Source organism: Piliocolobus tephrosceles, chromosome 1, assembly GCF_002776525.5.
Source record: "Piliocolobus tephrosceles isolate RC106 chromosome 1, ASM277652v3, whole genome shotgun sequence".
Taxonomy (NCBI): domain Eukaryota; kingdom Metazoa; phylum Chordata; class Mammalia; order Primates; family Cercopithecidae; genus Piliocolobus; species Piliocolobus tephrosceles.
In genome coordinates, this window is record NC_045434.1 from 97,574,448 (window position 1) to 97,600,027 (window position 25,580).

General features: G+C 42.8%; 2 protein-coding genes across 2 annotated transcripts in view; both read right to left on the reverse strand.

The window, feature by feature from the left end:
- Positions 1-1,296: 1,296 nt before the first annotated feature.
- PIGM (phosphatidylinositol glycan anchor biosynthesis class M) lies at positions 1,297-8,855 on the reverse strand. The gene is made up of 2 exons (XM_023214216.3): positions 7,311-8,855; positions 1,297-2,664 (listed from the first exon to the last, which is right to left on the reverse strand). The coding sequence occupies exon 1, from the start codon at positions 8,581-8,583 to the stop codon at positions 7,312-7,314; it is 1,272 nt and encodes a 423-aa protein (XP_023069984.1). The 5' UTR covers positions 8,584-8,855; the 3' UTR covers positions 1,297-2,664; position 7,311.
- Positions 8,856-16,772: 7,917 nt separating this feature from the next.
- The window catches only part of KCNJ10 (potassium inwardly rectifying channel subfamily J member 10), a 30,240-nt gene continuing 21,432 nt past the window's right edge, over positions 16,773-25,580 (reverse strand). The window contains exon 2 of the mRNA XM_023214217.3: positions 16,773-19,395. Coding sequence (XP_023069985.1) covers positions 18,256-19,395 — 1,140 coding nt within the window. The 3' untranslated portion in view covers positions 16,773-18,255. The remainder of the gene's footprint in view (positions 19,396-25,580) is intronic.

The window sequence follows — 25,580 nt, forward strand, 5'->3', positions numbered from 1 at the left end:
TACTGTTCTTTAAACCTGCCAAGCTCATTGCTACCTCAGGACCTCCGCACTGCTTTCACTCAGCAAGGAGGGATGCTGAGTGAAATGCTCTTCCCTTACCTCCCCGCACCATGGTTGCATGAAGGTCATGCCTTCACTTTCCAGGTCTCTCTTCAAGTGCCCTCTCACCACAATACCTTCCTAACCAGTTCATCTAAAGTAGCACCTACTCCACTCTCCGCACCGCCATCACTCTCTACTTCCTTAATTTGCCTTATTTTTATGATATATCATCATCACAATCCTGTACTTGCTTATTCTTTGCCTCCCCATGAAAATGTAAGGTCCATAAAGATAGGGTCTTTGCCTCCCTCTCTCACTCACTGCATCTATGATGCCCAGAACAATGCCTGGCACAGAGAAGATACTCAGGGCATTTTGCTAAGTAGTTTGCTAAGTGAATGACATTTGCTAAATAAGTAAAGTTTTCCACTGTAATCACCTGTCATCAGATAGCATTAAAAAAGAATTGCAAAAAAAAAAAGGTAAGAATTGGAACACCTGGGGTCCAGCCCCGATCCTGCCATTAACTAGCTATTTGGCCCTAGAAAGTTACTTGTTTCTGAGTTGTTTTCTTATCTGTAAAATACAAATAAAAATATCCTCTACCTTGCCCTATTGCCCCTCCATTTCACAAATCACATCACTGTGGAACTGAATGGGGTGTTATATAACACTTTATCAGCGGGGTATATTTCTGTTTTTACTGTTAACTCTTCAAGAGCATAGACTGTCTATTCATCTATTACAGAACTTGACACAGGGCCTGGATCTATAAATAATTGCCAAAAAAAATGAAGAGCAAAGGTTATACATTTCCTTTGTAAAATGAACTGAGCTTCAAATATTCATGCTCCAAATTATTTTTAAATAGTCACTATAAGTGTCATTTCATTTTATCTAGCAGACATAGCAATTAGCAGAGTGCCTGAGCAGCTAGAAATGTTCTCATTTAGTCTGGTTTTTGTTCAGGATAATGAATATAAATGCTTGTTTTGACTAAATGAATGGTTCTCCTAGGCCAGTGCTGAATAAATGCTTGTGCTATTGTGATGCTTCTGACCCAGGCAGGAGACATGTGCTTCCATCTCCAGAACAGCAACCCCTGAATGACCCCTCAATACAATGGAGAAAAGAAGTGCTGCGTCATTTAGGGGCATAAACCAAACCTCCACTGCTTAGAGTCAGCTTAATGTCTGACAGAAATACACAAAACTGTTAAGCCTCAACCAGACATCTGAATAATCTGTCCATACATTTTTCACATATCAGTATTTATTATCTTTTCAAAGGATCAGATCAAGATGAGAATAAAGTTTATGATAAAAGGTAGTCAAACATTTATTTTATATAAATACAAGTTCCTTGTCTATATCCATTAGATTTGGGGAAAAAAAGGTTCAAGTTTACAATGCCAGAACAGCTCCTTCTTTATAAAGACTTGTAATCAGTGGCTTGTTCTATGCCAGCATGCACAGTTTGAGCATATCAACTCACTTAATCCTTACCAACAATTCTATGCAGATTATACTATCATTCCCATTTCACAGATAAAAACTAATGTATCTAGATATGATAATCTTGCTCAGGATCATGCACTGGGATTTGAACCTAAGTGATCTGAGTCTATTCTCTGATGCCATACTATCAGTGCAGGACAATTTTTAACTGCATGAATGCACACTGCAGAACAAGAGAAATTTAACAGTGATCATGTGCCTTTTGGAAATTATGGCCACATACTTTGTGTAGCTTGATTTACAAATAGCTTGGCTAAAAAGTGGGTCAGCAAATCAACTTCTTAAAATAGGCTATGAAGGAAAAGTGCATGATGAAGCCAGCAGTAAACAAAGAAATTACACAATTTGGTGAGAGAGGGTTTGCATGTGGAAGGGAGTTGTTAAAGGTCTGGAATCATTGAAGTTTGGGGATGACAGTGACTTGGTACAGCTGAGAGAACTGCCCCTCAAACACCTAAAATATTAGAAGGACAAACTGATTGGCAAGACACTTGTCAGAGCTAGTGTTGAGTTCCATTTATTTTGCAGCAGTATGCATCTGCTGGGTTTGGGTACCCTGGAAAAATCCAAAACATAATATAATGGAAAAAGCATGGGTAAAAATCCCTTATTAGCACGTTATTTAATCTTTGAGCCTCTTTGTTCATCTATAAATTTAGAATATTTATAACTACTTTGAAGTATTGTTGTGAAAATTAAATAAAAACATATATGGTGGAATAGGTGCCCAAAATTGGTTAATCATGAAAAACTTACCATTATCAAGATGTAAAATAATTAGCTGTTGTTGTTGGGGCAGGGCTTGGAGTTGGGGGTTGGATATTAATATTCCAAACATGTATAAGCTTTTATCTGAAAAACCTACCAGATAAAACAAAGAGATTACCACCCCCATGTTTTTAGGGAGACAGGCAGAAAGTATGACACATAAAAGAATTAATTTGTTCAACTTTGATAGAAGGTAAACCCCTTTAGTTCTCACTTTGTTTTTAAGACTAGGAAAAGATCCAAACTTCTTAATTATGGATTATCCATCATGTTCTTTCCTTCCTCGGAAACTTTGAGATCCAAGAATGTCTGTTCTTTAAGATGTAACAAAAAATACCTGAAGAAATTTGAAAACGACAGAATGTTAAATTATAATAATAATAGATAACAGAATTATGGTTTTGTAAGAAAATACCTTATTTTTAGGAGATGCATGCTGATATATTTAGTGGTGAAGTTCAATGATGTTTGCAATTTCACATGGTTCAAAAAATTACATATATATAATTATACCTATACATAAAGCAAATATGGCAAATTGTTGTTGAATTTAGATGATGGCGATATAAGTAATGTTTAAAATAGTTAAGTCAGGCTGGGTGCAGTGGCTCACGCCTGTAATCCCAACTTTGGGAAGCCAATGAGGGAAGATCACTTAAGCGATCTCCCTCTTGCAACACAGCAAGACCTCATCTCTACAAAAAATAAAAGGATTAGCCAGGCATGGTGGCACATACCTGTGGTCCCAGCTACTTGGGAGGCTGAGGAGGAAGGATCACTTTAGCCTGGGAGTTCAAGGCTGCAGTGAGCCATGATTATACTACTGCACTCCAGCCTGGGAGACAAAGTGAAATTTTGTCTCAGAAAAGTAAAAAATAAAATAAAACAGCTGGAGTTTTTTGTTTTAGAGGCAGGGTGTTGCTCTGTCACCCAGGCTGGAGTGCAGTGGCACAATCATAGCTCACTACAACCTCCTTGAATCCTGGGCTCAAGTGATCCTCCCACCTCAGCTTCCTGAGTAGCACTTTTTTTTTTTTTTTTTTTGTACAGATGGGGGTCTCACTGTGTTGCCCAGGCTGGTCTCAAACTCCTGTCCTCAAGTGATCCTCCTGCCTCAACCTCCCAAAGCATTGGGATTATAGGCATGAACCACCACACCCGGTCCTTAAAATAGTTTATAATAAAACATGAAGGGTGGGGGGAACCAAGAGGTTACATTTAGGGACAATCCTAGGTATAATTTTCCATCTGTTTCCTTTTCTGTTCATAGTACAGATGGTTAGGGGAGAGGGTGGTAATGCAGAAAACAACTGATATTAGAGAAGTAACAATAAATTCAGTCACAAGTCAACTAACTGAAAGACAAGTTCTACACAACTTCTGAAACATCTTGTGAGAGTCCAGACGGTGAGAAGTCAGTAACTAAAATCAGTGGTTTTAAGAATTCTTTTGCCAGGGAGGAACAAAGCAGTCTGGTGGGAGTATTAGCTTTTCCAATGGGCCTATCAAGAGAATTTATCTAGGAATATTTAGGAACCACATTCTAAAGACGTTACAAAGGCAATTACAGAAGAAAATGTTATGTAGCTCCCTCTGTTCAGAACACACACAATCTTGAGAACCATCCCTCTTTATCTAATAATTAATGCTTATGTGTAAATGAACATATCAATCTTAAGGGGTAGTATAAGAAAAAAAGAATTACGTAGGAAATAAGTAAAAGTCTTATAAAATTTGAAGGTGTTATTAAAGGACTAAAAAGGAAACAAAAGGATTGTGATAAGAAGAAAAAAAAAAAAAAAAAGATTTTAGATAACCAGAAAACAAATTAAAAAATTAAAATCCCCCAAGAAACCAAATTAACCCAATTTTTTAGTTAAGTTTTGCAGCATACAAACTGCAAAATATCCTTCGCATTCCTTTAAGAAACACCTGCCTTTCTTTGGTATTTCTTGCAGGAAAGTATCTAAAGTTTGAAGTTCCCTCCAAAGATCCCAGCAGAAATGTTTCTAACTTCTAAGAATGTCCTAAGAGAATGAGTTAAAACCAGAAAATGTTGAAAGTCTTTTTTAGAATATTAAAAACTGGAAGCAATCTGCAGGTCTAACAGTGGAAGAATGATGTATTTATAATGTGAATATACATGTGATGTTCAACAATTTCAATTCTAAGTATGAAGAGTAAGCCACAATAAAGAATGTTAAAAAATAATAATTAGTAAGTAAATATAATTATAAAACACAGTCACAAATACAAAAAAGGGACAATTATATTAGAATGATGAAATTCGATTTGTTTCCTGCCTCCTCCTCCCCTGCTGGCTCTGTAATTTTTTTTTTAATTCTTACAGTAGAACAGGAGAAAAAGGTAAGAATGCTATGGCTGGAAGGCCACTAGTAAACAAGCACATATAAACGGTCCTCAAGACAAGACCCAATATGGGTATGAGACTAAATGTTATCAGGAAGGTCACTGTCCTCAGCAACTGACTCTGCTATTTTTACCCCAAACAGGAGCCCATACAAAACCACCCCATTCTTACCCTCTTTCTAATGAAAGGTCCCAAAAGGTATCCATCCAAGAAGTGCTGCCAATAATAACATTGCTAATTGTGACCAGCCTATAGACATCTTATTTGCAAAGGCTTTTAGGCCTGAACTGACATGAAACATAATACTGTGGAACTCTTTTTGTCTTATTTGTGAGTGTTTTTGACTGCAAAAAAACAGTTTATCAAATTACTTATCTTTTAAAAAACACAATCACAAAATCACATTCATATACTGCTACCGTAGTGTTAGGGACTCCCAAGCCTAGACAGGCTGTTTAATTTAAAAAAAAAAAAAAAAAAAAAAAAGTAAGGATGCTTGTTTAAACAACTCAGAAAGCATTTTCCCCCCAGAAATATTATAATGATAAGGGAAACGATCTGCCCACCTAAGCCTCATTCCACAATCTCCCTCTAAATTTCCTGGTCTAGAAAACCCATGGCTCTTTGGGATGCTTCATATGCTTTTCAGGAGTTTCCCTCACAGGTCTGCATTTCTATCATGGAATTTTTGATTTTTTTTTTTTAAGCTAGGAAATGTCTTACTAATAAGTTGTTTTATCACCTAAAATCTACCATTATCCATTTTTACAGCAAAGATAACACTTGATTGACTTAAATTCTAGAAGAAAGAATATCTTGCTTTAGCAATCAAAAACTTAAAAACAAAGGGGTAAGAGGATACTGAAATGTACTAATAGTTTGTGTGCTTAAGGACCTCAAACATTAAAGGCAAGATGATAGTTTTAAAAATGTAATACCTCCAGTCTAAACATGAATGGATTTAAATTTAATCCTTTTTGTATGAAACCAAATGCCAGTCTAATACCACTGGGACTAAGTGCTAAAAAACTAAGTAAGAAAACAAATACATGAAGCATGATCACAATTTAAATTATTTGGATTATCTTCCCCCCTCCCCCCGCCAGATGGAGTCTCGCTCTGTCGCCCAGGTTGGAGTGCAGTGGCACCATGTCGGCTCACTGCAAGCTCTGCCTCCGGGTTCACACCATTCTCCTGCCTCACCCTCCTGAGGAGCAGCTGGGACTACAGGTACCTGCCACCAGGCCTGGCTAATTTTCTGTATTTTTAGTAGAGACGGGGTTTCACCGTGTTAGCCAGGATGGTCTCAATCTCCTGACCTTGTGATCTGCCCACCTCAGCCTCCCAAAGTCTTTGGATTATCTTCTAAGCCTCCACATTTAATATAGAAGTTAAAAACTCTTTGAAACAATACTAAGCACCTTAGTATTATTTAATACTTTTATATCTAAAAAATTGTCCTTTCCTTTTTTTTTTTTTTTTTTTTTTTGAGACAGGGTCTTGCTCTGGGCTCAAGCAATTCTCCCACCTCAGCCTCCCATGCAGCTGTGACTACAGGGGTGCATCACCACGCCTGGCTAAGTTTTTTTATTTTTTGTGGAGACTAGGTCTCACCATCTTGCCCCGGGTGGGTCTAGAACTCCTGGACTCAAGTGACCCTCCCACCTCAGCTTTCCAAAGTGCTGGGATTACAGGCAAGGGCCACCATACCCAGCCTAAGAATATTTTTTGGATTTTCACAGCTGTCAGGAAAGTTTTAGAAAGAAAAGATAGGGGTTAAAAGTTGAGACACAGCTTAAGACAGAAGCATTGTAAAACAGGAACAAATACTGGCTTAAACCTGATGTCTCTAACTATATTCCTCTATTTTAAGAATCTTTTAGTATCTGATAGTTTCATAAGCCTTTCCACTTTCCAATATGTAACCTTTTAAGGGAGAAGACCACCCCTCATATTGTCTTATGCCCAATTTCTGCCTCCAAAGAAAGGAAAAGTAAAAACTAAAAGGCAGAAATGAAATCCACAAGCAGACAGCCCGGCACCACACCCTGGGCCTGGTAGTTAAAAATCGACCCCTGACCTAATTGGTTCTGTTATCTATAGATTACAGACATTGTATAGAAAAGCACTGTGAAAATCCCTATCCTGTTTTATTCCTATCTAATTACCGGTGCATGCAGCCCCCAGTCAGGTACCCCCCTGCTTGCTCAATCGATCACGACCCTCTCACGTGGACCTCCTTAGAGTTGTGAGCCCTTAAAAGGGACAGGAATTGCTCACTCTGGGAGCTCGGCTCTTGAGACAGGAGTCTTGCCCATGCCCCCGGCCGAATAAACCCCTTCCTTCTTTAACTTGGTGTCTGAGGAGTTTTGTCTGCAGCTTGTCCTCCTACACTTTATTCCCACCATGTCCCAAATAAACGAGTCCTAGGATTTCCTAGAAGGTGGACCTCAATTATTTTGTCCTTTTTATATACAAGACAAACATTCTGTTGGAACACGGAAACTTTCACTAGAATCCTTAGAATGTTCAGAAAAAATGTCCCAAAGCTCTCTTCTGGTCCATACAAGACAATCAGAATGTAACACAGTAGCAGAAGGTGTGGAACATACACTAGTCATATTTGATTCTCTCTGTCAGGGGTTCTTCTTTGTAATGGGAAATAATTTGAATCAGGATGGAGGAGTTGATGAGAAGGAAGAATAAACCAGCTAACCAGATAAACAGAAAGGTGTTCTTTCCTTGAAACTCAAGAACATAGGCAGGAGCCAGCCATAGGGCCTGCCCTATAAACCATAACATTAGGAGAACTACAGCTCTTCTCCAAGTCATTCTTACTAGTGGCATCACAAGAGGCAGTAAGCAGAGGTACCAAAGAAAGTACTGGGAGGTGCAGACTTTGTTAAAAGTCACAAAAATGGATGTATGAAGAAAACAACAAAAGACGAGGTCTCTGTAATAGGCGAAAGACACAACTGAAAGCAAGATGAACTGTGGCAGGAATGCAGCAATTCCCAGGGAAAAACTCCACTTGCTCTCTGCAGTCAAATACAGCATGTAGAAGTATGGAGAAAAGTTGTGACGGATATCCCGCCTAGTCAGGTGATAAAAATAGGTGTGCTCCAAAAATTCCCAGCCGTATTCATAGTAAAAACCAAAGCTCAGGGCAAAAAACGTGAGTCCAGCAACTGCTACGAACAGCAGCACAGCCCGATCACACAGCCTCTTCAGGAGCTCGTACAAACGAGCCTGGAAAGTATACCGGGATTGACGGAGGCTTTTGTCATTGTCGCGATCTGGAAGCAGGTGGAGAGTTATGGGAAGGATATAAGTCACCGGATATATCTTCATATGCACCGCGAAACCATAGAACACAGCTGCACACGCGACGACTCTTTTCCTTATCAAGTACAGGACCATCAGGACCAGGGAGGCGACAATCGAGTCCGCATTACCTCGACTGGATACTGCCATAGGCAGGGGGTTAAGAAGCCAAAAGACACAGTAGCCACAAGCCTGGCGGCGCCCCAGCCCCTTCAGCAGCAGCAGGCGGTATAAGAGGAAAGCGGTGAGGAGGTCGCAGCTGATGAAGAGAAACTTTCCAAAGAGCTCGCTGAGGTAGATGTTGGGAGTGAGGAGCCAACCCAGCAGCGGGGTGTAACGGTACGTGGCTCTCAGGTAAGGCGAGCGCCCCTCCGTGACAAAGCGCGCGGCATCGGTGAAGACCTGGTAGTCAATGTCCGTATACCTCACGTGCAGGGTCCGGTCCTGGAAGACCCCATAGAAAACCAGGGCGACTCTGGCTAGAAAGGCCACACCAAACATGCTGGCGGGGGCCAGCTTCAAGTTAAGGAGCCATTCACCCCAGTGCTTGGTCGAGCTCATGATCTGACTGTGCGACAGCTGCTCAGCCCCAGCTCCAAACTGCCTTCGTACCTCTAACCTTCCCTTCGGTTGCTCGCAGCAGGTGGCCGCCGCATCTCCCACCAGCTAGGCTGCCAACCGAAACAACTGCGGACTACCACTTCCGGCATGAAGCCCCGCCCCCGTACTGCTACCTGTCTCCAGCCCCGCGCGGGATTCTCAGCCGCCGGAGCCAAACACTTGCCTTCCTCTGGATAGGCGGTCTCGCTTCCGCTTCTTCTTCCGGCGGAGGCGGGATTTCCGGTCCCTGGGCGGAGAGGCGTCCGCTTGCCGGGAAATCCGGCACTGGATTCAGGATTTTATGGAGCGGAGTGAGATTTCGTCGTAAGTGACAACCCCTAGCCCCACCGCCCTTTTCCCGCGCCCCGTTTCCAGTCCTCAGAGGAAAAGCCTCCGACGCCTAGCGAGCTGCGGGCTGCGCGCTACATCCCTCAGTCCTGGGCTGGAGACCCGAGAGTGAAAAATGTAGGAGTGAAAGGAAGATAAGCCTTCTCATGCTTTACTCCACGAGCTCGCCGGTATTCACCGGGGATTTGTGGGGCCCCGGACAGGACAGGATGAGTTGAAGGGGGCTGAGTGTGTATGTCCCATGCAATATTGGAGGCATACTTATATTTAAAAATTGTTAGTTGGTAATCAGGGATTCAGATTTAAGTGGGCAGTTTGTATTTTATCCGGCAACCCTAAGTGAAGGTGATGGGAAAGAAGACAGGAAAGCGTCACAAAATTCCTAAACTTGTCAACCCCTTATGCTTCAGTACCTTTGTGTTTGGTATTTCTTCTGTCAAAGTTGCCATCCCCTCCCCAATCACTCTGGCAAACACCTACTCAACCCTTCAGGCCTCAGTGCAAGTGTTAGCTCCCAGCTCCCACTCACTTCCTCATCACTCAGAATGAATGACTTAGATGCCAGTCCCCTCCCCTGTCCGAGGATTGGTGGACTGGGGCGGACGGGATCTAAGCTCCAGAAAATCACTCACATGGAAGACCCTTACATGCTACTGAAAGTTCTCCCAGTGCTCCAGAACTCCCTGGTCATTCCTTTCTTACAGCATTTGTCACACAGCTTTGTAATAACTGTTTTTGTTTGTTTTGCTCTCCTAGTTTTCCATCAGGACACTTTGAATTCCTCGATATCAAAAATTATCTTGTTCTTTTCTCTACCTCAACATCTAACACAGTACTGGTAGCCATTTAGTAAAGTTGAATTGATTTTAGAGGTTCCTCCTACCAGAATATTTCTAGAGTGGCATCTTTGGATTGCTCCCAACTCCCAGTTATTTTCCCTTTTAAATATCCTTTATGTATGTCAAGGTCCCCTGCTCCCGCCACCCCACTCCAACCCAGCTTCCATGAATTTCTCACCAAGGACTGTAACCCATTAGCTCTTCCCTTTTTGTGGTCACTTAGTGTACTTACATAGTCCACATTGTAGAATTTGACACTTTATTTTAGATTGTATTCATAGCCCTCACAAGAGATTGTAGGGTTCTTGGGGGTCGAAATTATATCTTATCCTTAATTTTTTCAATTATTTGTAATTTATTGTAGTCTTAGGCACATGGTAAATGTTTGGTAAATACTGACTAGTTGGATTTTACAGAATGAGCCTGTTTCCTAGGGGAAGTCTTCTAGACTACAATAAGAAAAGGAGGTGACTTCATCCAGTCTGAACATGCAGCTACCAGGACTACCTGCTGCTCATCCATCCTACATTGCACATTTATCCTTTGGAGATGAACTGTGTTAATCTTATATATTCCATATTCATCTTGTGATATCTCTATGTCCTTTTCTATGCCTTGGCATAATTACATGCCTTAGATTGATAATTCTAACCATTTTTTTGCAGTGTATTAGCCATGTATATAGTGACAGCACGTCACCACTCATATAATGATGATGATGATTATTATTATTATTTATAAATAGCTGGATTTGTTGAGGACTCATTTGCAATGTACCAGGCATTATGCTAAATACTTTTTATGTAAGGTAGATAGTCCCACTTTTACAAATGAAGAAAACCAAGGCTTATGGAGATTAAGTAATTTTCCTAAGTCACATAGCTAACTAGTGGCAAAGCTAGAACTCAAAACCCAGTCTGTCTGACCTAGAATATCTTAATCATTATGTGGCTGTCTTGCTAATAAAATGTTGATCACAAATTCTAATTTTCCTGTGTTTTCTCTTATGGATCTCTTATCTGGATATTCTGGATATTCTCTCTCACTGTGACTCTTTCTACCTCTGATTTATTCTTTTCTTCTATAAATAATGGATAAGTGAGGCTTAGTTCCCTAAGATAGAAAATACAGGAGGTAGGTGTCTGAGGATTAACTAAGTAAGGGTTCTTGTGGCTGGATTGGTTTCAGTAGTATGGCAAAAAAGGTCTCAGTCAATCTGTCCCTACATGGCTGTCCTAGTAGAGAGATGGGAGGTGCCAAATTTAGGCAGATAAGAAAACAACTAATAAAAAATAAAAAATAAAAAAAACTAAGCATGTCACTGAAGCCAAAGGATTGAGATGTAGATAGTAGTTGTGGGAACAAAGAAGAGACTGGAGTCTGTAAAACAAATTGGACAGAGAGGTCCAACTTTAGTTACTATTTGTGGGTGGAAGAGATACATCACAGGGTCTGAGGACCCCATATTGAACTTTTTGCATTGGGTTTAGGGATTGTATCTTCTCACCTCTTTCTGAAAGAGTTACATTTTTTCAAATGCTCAACTGTTCATTACCTCTTGGACTGTTACTTACAGTCCTTCTTAATTCCCCCTTTCACTATCTGCTCCTAGATTTCTATCCTTTTAGAGCCAGTGACTAAGGAAAGCACAAACATGGATCGCTCAACTTTAGTTTCCCTAGCAGGAACCTTGTCCTTGTTCACTGTGCTGTATAGACTGTCATTACCCTTCCATATCCTCTATTCATCTTTTTTGCCCTGTTCTGTGTTCCAAGAGGTTAGGCTGTATGGGTAGCATTACTCAATCTCCCTTATTCTCTGGCTTCCCATTAGAATAGACCAGTGGAAGGCACTAGCAGATCTTTGACAGTGTCTGGAGTTCCTCACCTAAAGCCATGGCTCCCGTTGAAGCTATAGCTCTTTCCTTTGGGTAGAGTCTCATGGTTCCAGTAACTGTCCCTTTAGGTTTAAGGCTGGTAAAGGCTTCCTGCTTTGCGAGTGCCTGGGTACATCACCATGTCTTGTTGATTTATTAAACTTGCCCATACCTTTGCAAATAATTTCTTCATTAAAACATGTCCACTAGCCCTTTGAGTGTACCATCTGTTTCCTGCTAGAACCTTGACTACTTTCATCACCTTCTTTTTCACTAGATTTTGTTCATATGTCTTGCTTTGTCATTTCTTTGGAATATATTTCTAATTCTTTCCATGCCCAGCATCCTGCACCTTAGTTCAGACCTTCAACAACTCAAATAATACGTAGCGAACACCTATACTATACTATACTATACCAGGATCTGTGGCAATCGTCTTTCCCTCAAGCTTTAAAAATCTCTTAACTGATTTAATGTCTTATGTCTCAGTTCTGCTGCCAGATTGATATTAATTAATAGTACTGCACTTAGATTCTTTCCTCCGTCAACCATCTTCAGTGGTTCCTGACTGCCTAAAGAAAAAAATAATGAACCTTTAGCCTGACATTCAGTCCCCCCACTTTCTGACTTTACCTTACCTTTCCATCCTATTCGCCTGTAAAACCTCTGTTTTAGGTTTACTGTTCCCAAAATATGCCTCGTGCTTTCTTCTCATGATACTTAGTTCATGCTGTACTTCCTACAAAGAGACCTGTTTCTCTTTACTTACTGAAACGCTATTTGGTTTTTAAATGTTGAACCCAAGCCTCAACTCCTCTGTAAGCTCTTCCCAGACCTTAACAGGTGAAATTGTCTCTCCCTTCTCAAAACAGTGATGTTTATTTTCTGTTCTATTTTTAACAGTAATTATGTCATGCTCGTTATCTAAGTCTTTTATAGTAATTAACAAGATTTACAAGCTCCACTGCATACTTTAGACTAGTTCTTTCTCTCTTTCTTTCCCTCCTGCTCATTTATCAAACATCATACATGTCAGGCACTATATGAGGTGCTGGGCTGTACTCGTGACCAAACACTTGACATGAATCCCATTCACATGACACTTGAAGTTTAGTAAGCTACACAGACATTAGTCAAATAAATTGACAAGTAATATACAAATGCAGCTGTGGTAAGTGCTCTAGCTTTTAAGGGGATTTATTTGATCTCAGATGGGCATAGTGTAAGAGTTAAGAAAGCTGGCCAGGCGCAGTGGCTCATGCCTGCAATTCCAGCACTTTGGGAGGCCGAGGTGGGTGAATCACCTGAGGTCAGGAGCTGGAGACCAGCCTTACCAATATGGTGAAACCCTGTCTCTACTAAAATTACAAAAATTAGCCATGCGTGTTGGCATGTGCCTGGAGTCCCAGCTACTCAGGAGGCTGAGGCAGGAGAGTCACTTGAACCCGAGGGCGGAGGTTGCAGTAAGCTGAGATGGCGCCACTGCACTCACTCCAGCCTGGGGGACAGAGCAAGACTCCGTCTCAAAAAAAAAAAAAAAAAAAAAGAAAGAAAGAAAGTTGGAAGTCGGCAGGCAGTGGGGAGAGTTCCACAGAAGGAATAGCAGGTGGAAAGCACCATGATTGTATATCCCTTGATTCATGCATCATGTCTTGTATTTCTTTGTTAGCTGAATGATACCTTCCACATAATAGGGACTCAGCATTTGCTGATTTTTCTTGAATCTTAATGTATTCTAACCAAACCTGTTGGATTGATACCTTCCCTTGCCTAGTTCCTGTTCCTGTGAAATATTTCCCACAGAGATCTCACTCTTTTTGGAACATTCTGCTAATGTCATATCTGACATTAGTACATGGTACCTGCTATATTGCCTTTTGTTATATTTGTATGCTACTTGTTTTATTTCTGTTTCCTTACAAGTTTGTAGGTTTCTTCAACCTTTTAGGCCTTTTAGGAACTATACATGTCCTATATCTTAAATATCTCATATGTCTTAGGATTCATTCCTAGTATTTCCTAAATGTTGTACTTAAGTATTTATTGATCATGGTAAGAGACCCAATTTTCTCCTTCCTCCTCTCTCTCTCCTTCCACCTCTGGGGAACAAGAGTCAGTGACTGTAGGGCCTTTTGCCTCTCATCGGAGAAAATTTAGGGCTGGATGTTAACAACCAGATCTTTCTCAGGCTACTGACAGACAAGGATAGAAGAGAAATCCATTTCTTTGAGATTTGGGGGAAGAAATGCCTAGTGATTGAAGGAATAAGCTTACAAAGAACCTTGAGGATATATAAGGAAAACTGGCAACAAGACTACATGGTAGCATGGAAGGGAAATTGGGCTTGTGATCACTGGCCAAAAGGGACAATGCCCAGGATCCAAAGCAACTTGACTTTTATGGATTAAGCTGAGCCAATTTTCATACTCTTGGGTCTTAATGCTTTTTCAGTATTGTCCCATGAAAACCGAATGTGAAAGGAACTCACTAAAGCATGAGAGAAAAATTAAACAGAAGGGGCTTGGCCATGAAGTCAGAAGTTCTTCCAGCACAGCCTAATTCAACCCTCCATGCTCATGGGTAGGCCTATGAGTTCAGACCTTGACAGTATTGGTTTAGATTTCTAAAAGAAGCTAGAGTGACAACCAAAGAGTCATCCATTTTATTTAGTAGCTTATTCTTAACAGACAAAAACAAAACAAATCTTACACACCTTTTTTTCCTAGGTAAATTTGACCTGGTTTAGTCTTTAGTGCAATGAATAGAAGAACCATGCCTAAATACTTCTGCGTCAGTAGAGTTGGCCATTACTGAGCCTGGAGGCCCATGCTAACTTTCCAGCAAAGGTAGTGTGTTACTGTACAAGTGAACTAGGTTAGCTAGCAAGAGTAAAGGACCAGGAGAGCAGCCGTGGGGAGGGCACAGTGTCCCGGACTTGTAGCAATAGTATAACTGGCTTCCTTTATCTGCTCAGACCTTATAGGGAAACTCCTGGATGATTTTATTAGGCTGACAGGGGTTGGGGGAATAATGGGGTGAAGCACATTGCAGAGGTTTTGGAAGCTTCTCATGGGAACTTCACCATCCCTTAGAGCAGCTGGTAACCCTACTCATTTTCATTCAGAAGCATCAAAACCAAAGCATCACCCTCCATGCCCAAATTCCAGGATTGGAACTCTTCTGGAATCCATAGCTTTCTCTTTGGGCTGCTTGCAGCCACACAAAAGGCTGGGCCTCGACCTTGGGAGATCTTGGGCCCAACAGCTATTAGTCCTGACATTTGGATTCGAGGGTTGAGGATTCCCGTTAGTGCCTCCCATACACCAAGGTGTTCAGCTCCTGAGTTGAATTTCAGGGGCTAGAACAATAGCAGCTCCCACCCCTGTGGAAGACAGGGAAATACAGTGTACTTCATGAAAGGGAAACAAAAGGGTGCTTTATGTTATTTTATTTTATTTTATTTTATTTTATTTATTTTAAAAAGGCTCTACAGTGGCAGGACGCTGCTGCGGATGGGGGCACAACAGTGTTTAAGTGGTAGATTTTCCAAGATTTCCCCTCCCTATTGTCCTCCGAGTTCCTCTCTTCCTGGTCCTATCAGTAGCAGAGGATTCAACAAAAGCCTTCATGAATGCCTCTTTATTTCTGAAAAGGAACTTCTACCCCTCCCTTTCCCATTTCCAGACTTGAAACCCTTCATGAGCTATCTCACTTCCATGTTGAAACCTGGACCACTGATTGTAAGTCTAAAAATCTGGGTGTCCCACCCCATAACCAGGCCAAGATATCTGCCCCCAATGCTAAAGTCTCTGAATATTTCCCTTCTGTACATTCAATATATTTGGGCATATATACATCTATATACATCTTTCTATATATATATTATCTCTGTTTCTTTCTTCTTAGATAAACCTTTCATATGTGTCATATCCTAATTTCCCAAGCCTCCCCACTTCTTATTTGTGAGCCTAAGCAAGACTCAAGAGTTTCATTGATTTCACTAGGTCCCTCAGCATCATTTTTTTCTCATCTTCACACCCCAGGTATCTTCTCCCATCAGTTGTTTTGCCCGTCTTCTGAAATCTCCCCTTTTTACAGCTGTGCCTACTACTGTCCTGATATTCCAAGTCCACCGTTGGTATGGGGGCCCTTCTCACCAGACCTGGCTGCTTCCGAAACTCAGCCTATTGCCTAAAAGAGGATTTCAGGTCAGAGGAGACAGACTATAGTCTAAAGAATGATTTAGAGTTAAGGTTGGGGGTAGTTGTTCCCTGTGGGGGGTGTATGGGAGAAGATGCCAGATTGCATTAATAAGATGGTGTGATTTAAAGTGCAACTTAAAGCAAAGCCTGGGATAATAACGGAGGAGATTCCAAAAGGGTAAGTCAGAAAATGTTTTCTTCTCACTTTGTCATCCAAGAGTCTAGAGGCTTGAGTCTGGGGGCTTAGAATAGATAGCAGGGGAATGGGAAGAATGTAATACCTTCAGGAAGGAAGCATAGCATGGCAAAATAAACCAGATGGAGGTTAACTTGCCAATGGATAAGAAGGTACAGATACACACACACACACACACACACACACACACACACTCACACACAGCAGTACATCTTGTCCCTACACACAGAAAGAAATCAGGTAAGTCTAATGTTGAATAAAGTTGAGAATGCAGAAGCTGACTCTTGGCCTTCTGTTCTCTGTTTCAGATTTTTCAAGTTTTTGTGGTTCTTGTTTTTATGCCAACTAGAAGGTAATGGTGGGGTTTACAGTAGATGGACACTGAAGGGTCTTCATTTTCAAGATATAGTTAGTTGAGTTCAAGGAGAGATTAATATAACAAGACCTTGTGCAATTATAGTAGGTGGCGATCAAGAGTCTAGCCTCAAAATTTTGTGTTTCTCTGCAAGGCTCTGTACATAGAAGCATGTATATATTCTGTAGCTTGTAACAATTGGCTGAGACCACCTTAAATAAACTGCCACTTGATTCATAGTGGGACTATGCAGTACCACTATGTGGGGCTTCCTTGGTACCAAAGTGAGACCAGAAAGCACTCCAGGGATTTGGGGCTTTGGATAAAGCTCTGGTGCTTATATGCCCTTCCCTGACCCTTACCACAGACCCCACCAGGGAACAAGGAATAGGCTGTGTCTGATCTCTTAAAGTCTGCTTTTTAACTTGCCTGAAAATGGCCTCATGGTAGAGGAGAGTAGAGATGACACTGATTTTCTTCATTTTATACCAAGTCTCAGGAATGGCTGAGGGAAGCCATGGAAATTTGATCAGCGGGTATAATTTCCTCTCCTTCCAACATTGCCTAATGAAATAGCTGGCACTTTTCAGAAGGGCACTGGGAGGTGTAACTGAGAATAGTGGCTGCCAGCCACAGAATTCTGCTTCTGCCCAAACCTTAACAAAGCATCACCAATTCTCAGAGGCACTGTACAGCAGTTTGGAAATCTGAGAATTTACCCATCCCTCATGGTGAGATTTGGTAAACTTTCTGGGGAATCTGTGCCCTGTGGATCTAGTTTTACTTGAGCATCTGTGTTAAGAGAGGAAGGCCCTTGCATTTTCCCTCCCTTCTCCCAAACAGTAGGGGTTAAGGAAGAAGGATCTAGGCTGGGCAGGAAAGGAAGAAGAGAAGCCAGGTACAATGTAATCTGGAATATTATTTTCAGGCCTTTCCATGGGGCCTTGGTACTGGACTCTTTTCAAAGGAACATATTGGCTTGTGTCCTTCCATTCACAGGACACAGGGAAACAGATCTTCTCTAGGCTGCCTAGAAGATAGGTTTAAAGGTTTAGACAACAACTTGTGTTAGTCACTCCAAATTAAAGAGTTCAGAATCCAGGATAGATATGGGTGGTTATATGTTTATGTTTCTTGGGCCAACTCCAATTCTCTGAGAACAGGCTATGAAGGAACTGGGTATCCTGAGAGTGTTCACTTGACAAACTATAGAGTAAAAATAGTGGTGACCATGATTCTAGGTTATGGTCAGAAGTCACTAGCAGAAATCAGCTTCATGGTGGCAAACCCTGGCTTCTTTCAACAGATGTTGGTAGAAACCCTAGGATACATTGATATCAGATTCCTGTATTTCTGAAAGCACAGACCACAAAATGACCATCAGAGAGAGTCTTGCCTTTGGGAACTTGCTAGATGGAAAGGTAACAGAGGGAGCTCCAGCCTCAAGTCACCAAACTTCATGGTGGTGGCGGGAGGTGGGGGGAGTCTGTCCGTCCAACCACATGATCCTCCTAATGTGAGTATCCAAGCATGGCTGAGGCCTTCTAAGCCACTTCAGCCTAATCCCTCTCTTTCCCCCATCCTGGCTTAAGGGAGGTATATGTATTGGGGCAGAAGCAGGAGGAGTGGAAAGGGGACAGTGGGAGGGGAACCTGGACTCCAGTTGGCCTAAGCTACCAACAGGCCACTGGGTTAAAGAAGAGGGGGTGGAGGATGGGTGCTTCGGAGGATCTCCAGTAAACCCGGATAGTATTCCTTACCAGGGCATTGAAAGAGAGGAAAAGAGACCAGAGGAATGGGGGAGTGGGAACAGGTCATCAGACGTTGCTGATGCGCACACTAAGGGCACTGCCCTCCTTCTCAGCTTGCTCCCTTAATGACTCCTCCAGCTTGAGCTTTTCAGGATCTCCGTAGCGTACAGTGCTGTCACGGAGGCCACTAGGAGAGGCCACTTTCACAACTTGGTCAAAAAGACTGAAGTCAGCTATGTATTTACCACTGGCTGACAGTGAGATGGCAGGTGTGAACTCGTAGCCCCAAAGGATCTCCTCTGGCAGGTAGGAAGTGCGTACCTGACAGGTGGCACTGGTGGACTCCACTGTCCCACTTAGGATCAGCACCAGCTCGAAGTCACCCTCACCACTGCGAAGAGGGAGATCTTTCAAGGGACTGGTCTCATCTACCACATGATAGAAGGTAAGGGGTAGAATAAGGAAGGGGCTGTCAGAGGCTGTGTCTACTTGGAAAGTCACATTGACCTGGTTGAGCCGGATGTTCTCCCCTTCCTTGGTTTGGTGGGTCTGAAGCAGTTTTCCTGTCACCTGGCAACCAATGAGGAGGCTCTTGCGCATGTTGGCAACTCGGATCATGAGGCAGGGCTTCCCATTGTGGGAGGCCACAACTGCATGCTGGCTGAAACGAATGGTCTCAGCCCGCTTCTTGGGCCGGGCAATCTTGGCCAGGAAGGTACCTGTGATGAAGATTTCCAGGATGGTGGTGAGCACCAGCTGGGCAATAAGAAGCACAATGGCCAGTGGACATTCCTCACTGATGTAGCGGAAGCCATAGCCAATGGTGGTTTGGGATTCAAGGGAAAAGAGGAAGGCTCCAGTGAGTGTGTGCACCTGTACCACACAGGGGGTGTGGTTGGCCGGGGGGTCCAGCTCTAGCAGGTCCCCATGTGCCACAGCTACCAAATACCACACCACGCCAAAGAGGAACCATGTGCCTGCAAAGGTCGCAGAGAAGAGCAGAAGCTTGTAGCGCCACTGCATGTCAATGAAGGTTGTCCACAGGTCCTTGAGGTAGAGGAAGCGCTTGTCGGCAATGTGCTCCATTCTCACATTGCTGCGACCATCTTTTGTCAGGACTCTCCGCCGTCGTATCCCTGGGCCCATTAGGGGCCGGCTTTCTGTCTGAGTGGTCTGACTGTAATACACCTTGGCAACTGACGTCATCTGGAGGGAGCAAGAGAGCATAATGGAGGTTATCGTAGAAATCCAGCTGACTCCTAACCCCCACCCCATGGGAGGGAGGAATTAACATTCATTTGGGTGTCACTTATGTGTTCTTGTATTACCAAATATTTTTTGAGCACTTGCTATGTGCCAGGCACTGTGCAGGGGCCGAGGCGGGCGGATCACCGGAGGTCACGAGTTCAAGACCAGCCTGGCCAACATGGCAAAACCCTGTCTCTACTAAAACTACAAAAATTAGCTGGGCATGGTGGCATGAGCCTGTAGTCCCAGCTACTTGGGAGGCCGAGGCAGGAGAATCGCTTGAACCCGGGAGACAGAGGTTATAGTGAGCTGACATCGTGCCACTGCACTCCAGCCTGGGTGACAGAGCGAGACTCCGTCTCAAAAAAATAAAAAAATAAAATAAAATAAAATGACATCATTCTGCTCTCCAAGAACTCACAGCCTAGTGAGAAAGATGCCTATTTAGTAAGCAAATAAGTGCAATACAGTCTGATATTTGTAATTCTTAGGGGAAGAGAGGCAGAAAGGAAAGAGTAGTAGCTTCACAGTTCCTTGAAGGTGAGGCTGAGACTAACGAGAGCCTTCACCACAAAACCAGTCCTCCGAAGATCTCTAATTTTGAAATAGGATCCCTCCCCACCCTCATGAATGGCTATGAAGCAAGACAAGCTATCCTGTTGAAATCCTTCTGGACCAATCCCCCTTAACACACACACACACACACACCCTTAATTTCTTCATTCTCTGCTCTACCCCCAAGCCAATACCCACTGGTGATACTAAGATATTCATCTGGTTCAGAGAATAGCAGAAACTACCCATTCTTTTACCCTTCAAGATGCTCTCTAAGCACCTAGACCATTTCATTTTTTATCATCGTCATCATCTGTTTGCATTATCTGGGGAAATTTGGTCTGAGTTAGAGTCTAGGGCAGTGTTAGGAAGAGTACAGATGGGATTTGAACAAAAAGAAATAAGCAGTGGTGGAGGAGAAACAACATGTTGAAACTTCCTGGCAGCACTGGGACATTTTCTCAAGGACTGGCAGAAATGCCAGATTGTGGGTGGCAAAATTGTTTTGATGGAGTGAAGTAGAAGAGCTAGGGGTGTACATTAACTAGCAGCTATGTCTGCACAGGCTCAAATTCAGGATTGCTATTTGTTCTGATAGCAGAAAGTGGGGCAAGCCACTGAAATAAGAGACCATTCACTTAATACAAGGTGCCTGGCACCCTTGTTCAAACAGTAACTTGTACTTTTCCAGCACAGAAAGAATTTTAATCACTTGAGCCCTTGGGCCCTGGATCTGATAGCCAGATCTTCTGTGGAGCAGGGTGATCTCTGGGGAGTTTGGCCCTTCTTGGAGAGGCTCATTACATTCTCCATTTGAAAATGTCCGAACCATTGCATTTTATGATTCTTCACACTGCCCACCCCACCTCCCACCTCTGTTTTCCTCATGACCTTACCCATGGAAAACTTCAAATTATTTGGGCCTGACCATAGGCCCAACCAGGTAGGCACTGAATTGGAGATCACCAATGGATGAGAACCCCGAGAATGATCAGAGGCAACAAGGATGCCCAATTCACCAGCCCACAGGTCATTTGGAACTTCTGTTCACGTGAGACTATTCAACCGGATCTGGATGTCGTTCACTCCCCTATGTCCTTGGCTGCTTTGGAACAAAAAGGAAGCTCTGCAACTCTGAAGTTTGAAGAATTTGTATTTCAAGCCTAAACAAAGCCATATTTAGTACTCAGTAGTAGTAATAATAACATAACAACCATACTGCCTGTATCTATATACCATTTTAGAATTCACACATTAGAATACCTTCTCATTTGATCCTCAAACCCTTGAAAAAAAGATGTAAACTCCTATAAGAGATTTTGAGGAATATTAGAGAACAGGGAACATGCTGTAAAATTGGAGATGAATGAACATGGTTTAATTTTCAAAAAGAAAAATGAAGTACCTTTCACAAACTACAAACAAACAGGTAAGATATTGCTCCTAGGCAAGATTCTAGAATGGAATATTAAGATTATGAGTACTTGGGCAGGATGGGGGAAAGGAAGTTATCAATAGGACCCAGTGTGGATTTACTAAGAACAAGTCACATCAGAATAGCCTAATTTTGGCTGAGTGTGGTGGCTCCTGCCTGTAATCCCAGCACTTTGAGAGGCTGAGGCAGGAGGATCGCTTGAGGTCAGAAGTTCAAAACCATCCTGGGAAAGAGCAAGACCCCATATCAGCAAAAATCTTTAAAAATTAGCCGGGTATGGTAGCACACACCTATACTCTCAGCTACTTAGAGGCTGAGGCAGGAGGATCACTTGAGCCCTGGAGTTGGAGGCTGCAGTGAGTTATCATCATGCCACTACACCGTAGCCTGGGCAACAGAGTGAGACTCTGTCTCAAGAATAATAATAACCTAATTTTCTTTTATGATAAGGCTACTAAATTGACAAATCGAAGAAGTGCAACAGAGAACGTGTACCTAAACTTCAGGAGATTTTTGACAAGATTTCTCATTATGACCTGGGGATAAGATAAAGAAAAATGAAGAAAATGCTAATCTAATTCGGTGACTTTAAAAATCAGTGGTACTGGTGAGTGGACCATGATAGCCTGGAATTCATTTTCTATTGATACACCAGAGAGCTTCATCTTTGGCCTTGCCCTATTCAATTTTCTTAACATGAACTTCATTCAAAACTATAGAATGCTATGGCCATCAATTATATGCCTGACAGAAAGCTGGGACAGATAGCAAATGCAAGAGCTCGAGCAGAATTAGGATCCAAAAGGAGTCAAATAAGTAGGCCAAGTCTAACAAAAATGTTAAGTGCTGGATAATGTACTTGGGTCCAAAAACTACCTGAGCAAGTTCCGGATTGAGAAGATGTGATTTAGCAAAGCAGTACAATATAAAAAAGTTAAACATATTAGCAGAAAATAATCCAATATGAGTTATTCATGTGTTTTGATTGCCAAAAAAGCAAACTAATCTTAAGCTACTTTAGTTGAACTGAAGTCTCTAGAATAAAAAAGTAGTTGATTCTACTCTGCTCTGTTCATCCCACACCTGCAGTATCCAGCATCAAGGAACACTCAGGATATGAGAGGATTCAGAACCAGATCACATAAGAAATAGTTGAAGGGAATAGGGAAGTTCATTCAGAAGAAGAGACCATCAGAAGGATATAATGGATGTGTGCAAATATTTGGTTTGAAGGGCTGTCATGTGATCAAAGGCTTGGACTTGTCCTTTGAGCTCCAAGAGGAACAGTCAGTGAGTTCATACTGCAGGGAGAAAGATTGCAAACTGACATTATAAAGAGCATTGTAACAATCAGGAAGGCACTTTGGACAAGCACTTTGCAGAGATCCTATGGTGGAGATAAAAGCTTTGGAGGGGAGATTGAAAGACTGTCTTCAAGCTTCCGTCTGTACTCATGGTGGGTCAGGATGCCTGCCTTCTCTGCCCCACTTCTACCCCTGCACTTTCTGTGGTGACATTCAGGGATCCTTAACTGGAGTCCTGGCTTTGTTTATGTTGAGGAGAGATTGTACATATCTTGGAGAATGGAAGCTCTTAAGGCCCAAGAAAAGCCTTGCTTATCATTCCCAAAATATTAGTCTATAACTCCTTCTCACTTTAAAGTTTATAAAATATACAGTTTGATCCTCACACCATGAGGTAGGTAGGAAAGGCACCATAGAAACTAAGGCTCAGAGAGCTTTGCCCCGAGTAGGTTAGTGGTAAAGTTGGAACAAGAATCCAGGTCTCCCAGCTCCTGGTCCAGAACTTTTTAATTGTAGCAACTGCTTTTGTGTGCCCCAGGTTCATTCTCATGGACCTCATGCTCTCAGCAGATGCCACTACGGCACCCTGTATGTAAGACCACACAACCCAGGGTTAAGGCTCTAGACTCATGGGCACTGTAGATTTCGGCCACTGCTAGCCTCTTTGTTGCCTCTGGCTGTTGTGATTGCCACCTCCAGCTGTTGTGCCTGTGGTTGCCAGCCTTTATATCTGCCACCTCCAGCTGTTATCTGCTGCGCCCAGCTGTTGTGCCACCTCCCACAGCCAGGCAGCTTTGTTCTCTGCGGTGGCCAGAGTCAGAAGCGGATAAACAATCAGCTACACTCCACCCTCAAGCTGCCCGGGCCCCTGGGGAAGGAAGCAAGCCAAAGCTCTGGAAATCATTTGTGCACCCCACCACCCCCGGCAGCCCCGCAAAATAAAACATGCTGTTTCCTCTAGAGGGTGCTATTTCCCAAAACAGTCCCAGCCAGCCAAATACCAGAGACAGAATTCTGAAGACCAGCCTCTGAGTGGCGAAAAGAGACAGATACAGAGACATTCACCCTCTTTCTCCTCTAAGAACTGGTGATCCTTTCCCTAAAACAAAGGCCAGTCATAGCTACAGTGATGATCAGCAGGTTCCCTCAGCAAGTACCACTCCCACTTACTGCTACCCCTGGAAGTTCTTCCTGGAGCTGTCTTTTTTTGCCTGAGCACTCATTTATTTTACTTGAGAGTCATTTATTCTCCAGGATAATACATGGATTTATCAGGGCCTTTCTTGAGTAAGGACACTGTTGTTCTTGTGACTCTCAAGAACTCGATCTGTGGCTCCCCTTTGCTTTTTGCTACTTTGCTCCTGGGTTTCTCTTTCTCAAATACACCTCTGACTAGAAAGGATGCTTCAACCCCTCCTGGGGGCAGCAGGTGCAGGGGAAAGAGAAAAACTGTGCCCACAGGGAAAGTGTTTTATCTTTTTTCTCTGTAGCCTCTCAGCACAGCATTCATGATTTGGTCTCTGCCTGCTTCTGACTTTACCCCTGACAGTCTTTCACAGGCCCCCTGAACTTCAGTGAAGAGCCTCACTACCTAATCCTTTCTACCTTTGGACCTGCTTCTGCACTGCCCTGCTCCGTGCCTACCTGATGGTCGATGTCCTTTCCTTTCAGAACTCGACTCAAGTGTTAATTACCCCTTTGACGCCTTCCCTGACTCTCAAAAAAAAAAAAAATTCATCTTCTCTGTCCCTCCCATCCCTGCCCCAGAATGGGTTTACTTTACTATGCTTGCTCTTGTACATATTCTTTTTTTTTTTTTTTTCTTTTTTCCAGATGGAATCTCACACTGTCACCCAGCCTGAAGTGCAGGAGTGCAGTGGTGCAATCTCGGCTCGCTGCAGCCTCTGCCTCCTGGACTCAAGCAGTCCTCCCACCTCATCCTCCTGAGTAGCTGGGACTATAGGCATGTGCCACCATGCCCAGCTAATTTTTGTACTTTTAGTAGAGACGGGGTTTTGCCATGTTGCCCAGGCTGGTCTCAAACTCCTGGACTTAAGTGATCTGCCCACCTTGGCCTCCCAAAGTGCTGGGATTACAGGTGTGAGCCACTGCACCTGGCCCTCTTGCACATATTCCTATTTTGAAGCATTATAGTGCTTTGAGATGGTTTATTTATCATTGTTTACCATCTTTGTGCTCCTAATACCACTGACTCTGCCTTTCATCTCTTTCCCCAGTGCCTAGTATAGTTTGTTAAGAAATAGTAAGGGAATGACTGAAAGCCTGATCTGGACAGGCCAAGGCCCCCCTGAAGGCTGCAGTTTTATCTGCCTCACAGGAGACACCTAGTTCACACAGACCTTCAGGAGGAGCCACTTCAGAGTGCGAGGGGACCCAAGTTTACACAGGCTTTGCTAATGCTGCAGATGCTTACAACCCTGTTTTCAGAAGGTAAGAAAATAAAAGCCCAAGATATCAGTCCCTCCTCTCTTCTGGGTCAACTGCTCCATTTGCAGGGGGTTGGGGAGAGAATGAGCTTTGTAAATTGCTACAGAGCTTTGGAGTTGATTATGCTAAATTAGGTGACTAGAAAAGATGCTTCAACCCCCTCCCAGGGGCAGCAGGTGCAGGGGGAGGGGAAAAGCTGCACCCGCAGGGAAAGTGCTTTGTCTGTTTTCTCTGTTGCAAGAGCAAGTTGAGTGGAAGGAGCTTTGGGATATGAATACTAAATGCATTCACTTCCAAATGTAAACAAATCCTTTCTTCTCCTACTTGCTGCTCTATTTTGGTTCCTAAAATGGTTAAAGGGACCATCATCCTACCCATTACCCACACTCAAAGCCAGGATC

What these genes read in the sequence shown, in the direction of transcription:
- PIGM (XM_023214216.3), bottom strand. Translation starts at nt 8,583, where the DNA reads ATGAGCTCGACCAAGCACTGGGGTGAATGGCTCCTTAACTTGAAGCTG.